The 9552-nt window shown below is 33.3% G+C and overlaps 1 protein-coding gene across 1 annotated transcript; it reads right to left on the reverse strand.

Annotated features, from left to right (window-relative positions):
- Window positions 1-3897: 3897 nt before the first annotated feature.
- On the reverse strand, window positions 3898-5301 carry LOC141700418 (F-box/kelch-repeat protein At3g23880-like). The gene has a single exon (XM_074504196.1). The coding sequence runs from the start codon at window positions 5299-5301 to the stop codon at window positions 3898-3900; it is 1404 nt and encodes a 467-aa protein (XP_074360297.1).
- Between the last annotated feature and the right edge of the window lie 4251 nt (window positions 5302-9552).

Consider the following 9552-nt stretch of genomic DNA (forward strand, 5'->3'; position numbering starts at 1 on the left):
GAAAGAAAGAATAGAACTCTGATAAAAGTTGCAAGAACCATGCTAGAAGAAGCAAGATTGTCTACCTACTTCTGGGCTGAGACTGTGCAAACTACTTGCTTTACATAAAATGTTACATTGATCAACAAGCATGGAAAGAGACCATTCGAGATGGTGAAAGGAAAGAAGTCAAATTTGAAGTTCTTTCATATTTTTGGTTATAAATGTTTTGTTCTTAAAACTCATCCGGAGCAGCTGACCAAGTTTGATCTGAAAACTGATGAAGGAATATTTGTAGGTTATCCGTTGACTATAAAAGCCTTCATAGTTTACAATCTGAGAACAAGAACAGTCATGGAGTCTAAACATGTATCTTTTGATGATAAGAAGATAACAGGTCTAGAAGATGCAGATGACCATGACAAGTTGAGATTTGAAAGTGAAGTACCTTACGCTGAACTTTTAAATCCTGACTCTGATACAATAAGTCCTGATATCACTTAAAGCTCTGAGGTTCCACAGTATAGTGGAAATTCTTCTGATACTGAAGCATATGTTGAGGGGGAGCAACATGACACAAATCCAGAGACTATTGCAAGTGATTCAACTCAAGAAACATCAGTAGAAAGATCATCAGACTCATCTTCCTCAAACTCTGATGAGTCAAATACTGATAACCATGGGAACACTGATTCAGGGGGAGCATCAAGAAATAACAGTGGTACTACTCAAAGAAATAACATAGAATTCATGGATCAAGGGGGAGGTTCTTATTCTAGGAGTCAACTTCCATTAGCAAGAAAATGGTCTAAGTCACACACACCTGACTTAATCATTGGAAACCCTGATAGTGGTGTAAGAACAAGAAAAGCCACTCAGAATGAATGTCTCTACCATTCTTTTTTATCTCAAACTGAACCTAAAAAGGTTGAAGAAGCTCTACAAGATGTTGACTAGGTCACAGCAATGCAAGAAGAGCTCAATAAATTTGAAAGGAACAAAGTCTGGACTTTTGTGCCAAGACCAAAGATCCATATATTTGATGTATGCTAGTTACAAAAGCAATTGGACATCACTTTTAAAGAAGAAAAGTTGATGCCAAAAAAGTTAATGTACATCATTTTAAGGTAAAAAAATTGATGTCAAAGAAATCCAGGTTCAAGTCTAAATGAAACATAGAAATCACTTTGTTTAAGATAAAATTGATGTCTATGTGACAGTATACACATCACTTTTAACCAAAAAATACTGATGTCAAACAACACAATGTACATCAGTTTCAGACAAACAACTGTTGTCAAAGACTAACATATTCAAATCTAAATGAAACATAGACATCACTTTATTCAAGAAAATACTGATGTTTATATGCTAAAATAGACATCACCTTTCAGTGAAGAATCAAATGTTTAATACACCATTTTACATCACCCATATGAAAATTTTTGATGTCTTTGTGACAAAAAACATAGCTCATTATATGTTTAATCTGTTTTAATAGGTGTATTTAGTTATTAAATAATTTATTTATAACATTTTTTGTAAAAAAAAATACATGGACATCAGTTTTTTAACCAAAATTGATGTCTAAGCTTGCATAGACATCGGGTATCCACCGATGTCTAGAATAGACATCACCGACATCAACATCGGTTGGTTAACAGCATAGACATCGGCCAAAAACCGATGTCTATGGACTTTTTTCTTGTAGTGAAGTAACAGTAGTAGCATTGGTGTTTGTACATATGTGAAAATCTAGAAGATAAATATTAAAACTTTTCTAACCACAGACACAAAGAATCCGCAGTAGCACTGGCTAATTAAATATTGAACTTGTAATTTAATCCGGGTTTGAACCCCGGCTGCGGAATTCATTTTTAAATTTTTTTTAACCATTATGTGTGTCTGAGTCTACCTTGGTGCAGCATCTCAACTGGTTTCCTCTTGAATAAAATGAAACTTATTTTTTGCCCAGAATTGAGCCTATTTTCTCCTGTCGAAGATTATCGTACAATTGGAGTAAACTACCAGATCGCAGCACGTAGGAAAGGACAGTTCTGGGAACACAGCACAAAGACGATGCTGGATATTACAAAGAAGCTGCTAGAAACAAGTACTAGATGATGCTTGTGGAGAGTCTAGGCTTGCTTACTATTGTTTAAACTGATCGAACAACATATTAAGCTGGAACTCTTTTGAATTTTGAATAAACAGAGTTGGCAAACAAGATAATGTGTGATACAGTTGATCCAATGTACTTGTATTCTTTTATCTGCAGTGAAGCAAAGAATCAGCTTGTTCGGATCAAGCAACACAAATTACCCTTTTTGAGAGGCTTGTCAAACTTTTTCTACTCGGCCTAATCAATGACTAATCCCATTTATGGTTCTTATTTGAGATCATTCATTTTATTGGCTAAGCTTAAATAATTAATTTGCAGGTATAGATGTGAAGTGTGTTTAAGCTAATGTGAAAGTCTCGAGAAATCGTCAAGCTTCTTGGTTACATGTTCAGATCAGAATAAAGCTGATCACTGCTTCAATATCATCAGGCATATTTCTGCTACTGCTTCAATATCATCCTTACCTGTTTATCGTATCATTCACTAAAAAATAGGTAAATAACATATATAGACTACGATACAGAACTTAATAGCTGCTTAAGTTACACTGAAGGAGAACATTTTAAAAAGTTACACTGAGAAAAATAGAAGATGACTAGATGGGAGAAGTACACACATGACTACACGAAAGAGTCTACAGATTTCATTTCCTTTTGGTCCATCACTGCAGCTCTATCAGGAACTAGTTCATTTATATTCAACAAAAAGAGTACTCCAAAAATTATTAAAAAAGAGAAACTCCGCAGCCGGGGATCAAACCCGGATTAATATCAATTTTTTGATTTAGCCAGCGCTACTACGGATTCAATATGTTATACATTTGCAAAATTATGATATATACCTTTTATGAATATTGAATGATGTCCAAATGACCCGAAATAATTCAAAATTTTAATAAAACGGTATAATTTTAACATTAAAAAATTTCAAATATCTCATTATAGTGAGGAACACATGAAATAATAACATAAATTGGATTGCAGGATTTAATAAAGTTGTATCCTTCAGCTTTTGGTTTGCTTTTGTAATCAGAGTTATGAATCATGTGTTTTTGTGTAATGTAATTGGCAGTAATATTTTTCTGCCACATTAGTTACGGTAAATCCTATTTACAGTGATATCGTTGTACTGACAAAATTATTATTTGCAGGGTTGGTGTACTAGTTAAGATCTTGCCTTATGTGACCAAGGTAAGAATTTAGCGAAAGGTACACAAAAATACAACTGAACATTTTGTAGTTGATCTGACAGCCACCTATAGTCACTAATAATAACACCAAATGAAGAAGTCATTAAAACTTTACTCAGGATTGTTTTTACAACCACATAATAATCCAACTCTAATTCAACATGAGACCTGTTTACCTCCTTCATCCAGCACAACGCCTCTCGCCCTGCAATGGCCTCTGCTATCTCGGGAGCAACAAACCCTTCTGCAGAACCAATTCGAGCTTCCACCAGAACGCCCTCGTGATTTCAAGCTTACTAAATAAGCTTGCTCTTAACCATAAAGATTCATATTCTTGTTAAGTGTTAACATATATTTTAACTATATTCTTGTTCTTTTAACATCATTCTTGAGTGATTACATCTCATGAAACCTGGAAAAAGCAAACCACAGATATTAAAAAAACTGAAATCATATCTCATTTTTTTGGAACAATTGTCACTAACACACAATGATGGAATTATTAAGCAAAAAACAAAATCCACAAAATTCATAAAACTCACTTGCCTTGGGAAGTCACGTTCACAAACAAGGAATCAATCTTGATATTTTGCCCGATCAATTCAATTCAAATATTAAGCAAGGCTAGAGTCTCCACAAAAGGATGAATAACAAACTGTGGGGGGCACTCCCATGGGTAATCGTAATTCGTATTGGGTGTCCAACTAACACATGAATCAACAAAATCGTTGGCCTCATCATTATCAAGATTATATGAAACCAGGTCCTTTGATCTTGCAAGAATTGGTTCTCCATTGTTCCTTACACCCAAAACTTCTGCACGTATAGAAGTGATACCTTCACATGTATCAATGCTCATCTTTTTCTCCCAAGAAAATTCATTTAACGAATCATATTTTAGTACCCACATGCTGAAATAATCATATATACGAGAATTACATGTTTTACTCCAAAGAAAGTAAGCAAGAGATGATTGCCCAAGCGAATGAAGAACTGGAATGCAAGGCCGACTGTCTATATTATATTCGGGCAATGAGATTACACGAAGCATGTCACTCTTGGTATCGTAGCACAATATTTTTCTTCTGTAGTCGGAACCCTTTGCTATCCAAAATGCAGCACCATTAACAAAAACAGCATCATTGTAACCAATGTCACAAACGAAAACCTTATCTTGACTTAATGCCTTCCAAGAATTAGATTTTAGACTATAAACACTAATGAAGACTGAATGAGGGTCACGCTTACCACGGGCCAAATGCAGAGGTTTGACAACATGCACCACAACATAATCATTGATTTCTGATACAAACCCAAAAGCCAATGCATTCCACCTACTCTCGCTAAAACGAAGAGGTGAATCCGGGAGAGTTTTGTATTTTTCAACTAGAGGATTCCACAGATATATGTTATTATCAACATAACCATTTGAACGAATTAAAATTGCCGTGCAGATCAGACCATTTGATACTGCACGCCACGCACCGCTAACCTTAGGCAAGCCAGGAAGATGTTTAATCTTGCAGTATTCTTGACATTGCACATCATCAAAATGTATTGTTAATAGTCCTTTTCGAAGATTTTCAAAATAGAGATATTTAGAATTAGGATTACGGACAATAGTTTTCTGCTGATTTAATTGAAGGGTTATAAACATCGGAGTTTGAACGAGAAAGTACCATGATTTTTTGACGCACCTGCAACGTAAGATATATTTTACGGGCAGTCTTACAAGAATTCCTGCTAACAAATCTTCCGACAAGTCATCAATCTGCAGTCCTTTATTCTCAGGGATATTGCAAACAAGGTCATTAAACAAGGTCATCTTCATCTTCTTCTTCCCCTGTTGCTTTCGAGAGCCTTCAAACGAGTTCAACGTACCACTTTGTTGTTTCTTCGAACGCTTGTGAAGCCTTCGGTTGAGGAGCTGAGCTGTAAAAAATCCCAAAAACCTCATCTTCTTCCTGTACTTGTTTACTAACCGAGAGTTGTGAGAAGAGAACTTAGACATTGATTTGATATTAAAGTAAATTTACTTTGTCAATTCAATTCTAATTCTAATTCTAATTGATGTTAAAGTAAATTTACTCTATAAATTTAAATTCAAAAATCTATAATTTTTTAATAGATATTAAAATTGAAAGATAATTTGTTAATCGGTATAATTGTCTCGAGATAAAATAAAATCATGTACACTTTTCTGCCTGAAACAAATAAAATTAAATAATGTTTAGCGGGATTGGTTGGTATAATATACCTCAAGTTAAGACAAAATAATAGATGCTACTGATCTGGTTAAAAATATAATACTTTTAAATTGATATAAAACAAAAACACATTATTCAAACGGATTAAAAAATTAATATACAATTGATCCAAATTAAAACGAATTAAAATCAAAATATAGTTCTACCAACTAAAAAAATTGTATATATACTAATTATCCGAACAAAAATAAAATCATCATTTTGGTCCATAAATAAAAAATTAAAATCAAATATAATAATTAGTTGGATTTAATTGATATAATGCGTCTCGAATTAAAACACAATAATGTAAATTATTGGTTCATGATTAGATAAAATTAACATCACAGTAAAGTATAATTCGTATAATTGATCTAAACTAAAATTTAGCTGCGTCATTAAGCTTTTATAAAATCATAATTTTCTTTTTGCTCGCCAACTCCCTCACTCATCTCGCGAGGTTTCTCTTTTCTCAAGTTAATCGAGAGGTTTCACGGGTTTTCTCTGGTGGAAAACCCTAACTCCTTCATTTTCTTTCTAAAATCCAATTTTTTGTGTGTTTGTGTATCTCCTGTTGAAGTGTGTGTTTTATCTCTACTTTTGGGGTATATAGTTATGTTTTTGTATTGAATCTGTTGAGAAAGATTTTATGATGTTTTTGATTAATAATACAAGTTGGGATGTGGATTTTACACGTCAAATATATTGTTGTGTGTGTACTACGTATTGGTAGAATTGAATCTCGAATACGCGTGTGTGTTTCCTCCTAACAAGTGGTATCACAGCCGAGTTTCGAGTTTCGTGATGAATTGGGTTGGAGGAACGTTCGAGGTTCAATTGATATGGTGGAGTACGTTCGTGGATATGTTGACAAAGTTATGTGCGGTATGGCGGTTGACTTGCACCGTGGATCAATTCGTTCGGACTCAAGGTTGAAGATGGAAGGGATCATTGTAATAGTTTCAATGGTTTGATAGTTGATCAATCAGGTAAAGATGGAAGGGATCATTGGATGATGTTGTTGTTATTCTTCAAGAGGCCGAAGGATTGTGAAAGTAAGGATTGGGTGACTCAATGATTAAAGGAGGCACTTGTGCTTGATGCACATAATTTTGTGGATGGATATGTCGTTATAATGAAGAACGGTAAATTGGAGGTATTGGAGGTCACTATACGGGTTTTAGTGATTTTCAAAAGTTGGAAGAACGAGATGAAAGGATTCTTATTCGAGGGGAGGCATCAGCGAACTGACATTGATGTTTTGATAGTTACCGTTCTATTTGATCTAGAGTATTAGGTTGAAGGGGAGGATTGTTGGGTTTCAACTCAAGATGATTGGTTGGGTTTGGTGATACAAGACATAATTGGATTGAATAATAATTTTATGTGTTGAAAATTATTATCATAATGGGATTGGGTAATAATCGTATGTATTAGACAATTATTATCATATAATGGGAATGGGTAATAATTGTATGGGTAGACAATTATTATTATAATCAGATTATGTTTGTCTTGTTGGCTACGTTTGTGATGACTATATTACATAGTCATGTTATTATTTTGAGTATGCTTAAGAGATGTACTTGTTTTAGGTATCGTGTGCGAGATGCTTGAGCATTGGTTGACTCAAGTATCAGTTTGGGACACCATTGAGGTGTTATGTATTGATGTATTGTTGATGTATTGTTGATGATTTTTTTGAGTAATAATACAAGTTGGGATGTGAATTTTATACGTCAAATATATTATTGTGTGTGTGTACTCCGTATTGGTAGAACTAAATCTCGAATATGTGTGTGCGTGTTTCCTCCTAACAGATACCATGAATCTCGTTGTCGGGAAGAGTACATTTACTGGATTTTTCTAATCCTTACGTGCAAGATGAATTTTAATTTTTTTTATAATTTCTTCATATGACTAAAATTGATATATCTTAACATCCGTATGGTTGGATCGTCGAAAAATCATTATAAAATTAATCTTGTAAATCGGGAACGAGTCTCGTTGTCGGGAGAGGTACTTTTACTGGATTTTATTTAATCCTGACATGCAAGATGATTTTCAAATTTGTTAATAATTTTTTCTTATAACTAAGATTGATATATCTTAACATCAATACGGTTGGATCGTCGAAAAAATCATTTTAAAAATTAATCTTGTAAATCAGGAACAAGTCTCGTTGTCGGGAGGGGTAAATTTACTGGATTTTTCTAATCCTGACGTGCAAGATAAATTTCAATTTTTTTAATAATTTTTTCATATGACAAAAATTGATATATCTTAACATCCGTACGGTTGGATCGTCGAAAAAATTATTTTAAAAATTAATCTTGTAAATCGGGAACGAGTCTCGTTGTCGGGAGGGGTACTTTTACTGGATTATAATCCTGACATGCAAGATGGATTTCAAATTTGTTAATATTTTTTTCTTATGAATAAAATTGATATATCTTAACATCAGTACGGTTTGATCATCAAAAAAATTATTTTAAAAATTAATCTTGTAAATCCAGAACAAGTCGCGTTGTCGTGAGTGGTCCTTTTAATAGATTTTTTAAATCCTCACATGCAAGGTGAATTTCAAAATTTTTAATAATTTTTTCGTATGACTAAAATTGATAAATCTTAATATCCGTACGGTTGGATCGTTGAAAAAATCAGTTTACAAATTAATCTTGTAAATTGGGAACAAGTCTCGTTGTCGGGAGGGGTACTTTTATTGGATTTTTCTAATCGTGACTTGCAAGATGCATTTCAAATTTGTTAATAATTTTTTCTTATGACTAAAAATAATATATCTTAACATCCGTACGGTTGGATCGTCGAAAAAATCATTTTAAAAATTAATCTTGTAAATCGGGAACGAGTCTCGTTGTCGAGAGTGGTACTTTTACTGGATTTTCTAATCCTGACATTTAAGATGAATTTCAAATTTGTTAATAATTTTTTCATATGAATCAAATTGATATATCTTAACATCCGTACGGTTGGATCATCGAAATAATCATTTTTAAAATTAAGCAATGTTTCACGTAAAGCTGTATTGCCCTCATCATTCACCAGTACCTTCTCCAATAACCTTATTTTAACTAAGGCCACACGTTCTTCATCGGTCAGCACCCTGCAGTCATCCTAGTTAGAGTCACGATACATCTCCAACCTTTGTAGCTTCCCACAATTTGGAGTCCATTATCTGCTGGTTGGTCGTAACTGAGGAGCATGCGGGGCTAGAGTTTGATTCTGCTTTTGCTCGATATGTATTGAAATAAATTGTAGATTTTGTCTGTTTTTTTTTAAATTCACAGTTTCTCTTTTAATGTGATTCTTAGGTAGTTATCTACTTGATTTTAGTTTTTCACTTTTTCCTAGTAAATTCCATTAAGATCTCCACTTTTTGCCTTCTATATTCCCTATCTTCTAGAACTGACTGTTTTCTCTGTATGTTCAATTGTAGCGCCATCACTTGTGTAAAGTGACATTTGTTCCGAATCTTTGACCCGTTAGGGCATCTCCAAGAGTGGCCAAGATTTTTGGCCTAAATTTTGGCTTAAATTTGGACCGAGACAACTCTCTATTCCAATAGTTCGGTCTAAATTTTGGTCCAAATTCATATATCAATATTTTATTTTTTTAACTATTAATATATTGTTATTTTAATGTGTTGGTACTAATTCACATACTTATTCATATTAATTTCAAACTTAAAAATTTATTAAATTATAAAACATTACACTTAAACAAGAAAAAATAATATTATAATTAAATTAACTAAAAGAAAAATAGAAAATATTGAACTACTCCGAATTAGTATATTGTTCCCACACATGCTCGATTAATGCATCTCGAAGAAGAATATGAGCTTTTTTGTTTTTTATTTTCGATATCGTCAAAGAAATTGTTGATATCGAGTATTTTCATCATTTTCAAGCGTCTCAACTTCGGGAATTGGAATTTCGATCAGCTCTTGAATTGAAGCACTCAAATCACGTTCATCTTCACTCAAGTATATTATT

This window comes from Apium graveolens, unplaced genomic scaffold (genome assembly GCF_009905375.1).
Source record: "Apium graveolens cultivar Ventura unplaced genomic scaffold, ASM990537v1 ctg2318, whole genome shotgun sequence".
Taxonomy (NCBI): domain Eukaryota; kingdom Viridiplantae; phylum Streptophyta; class Magnoliopsida; order Apiales; family Apiaceae; genus Apium; species Apium graveolens.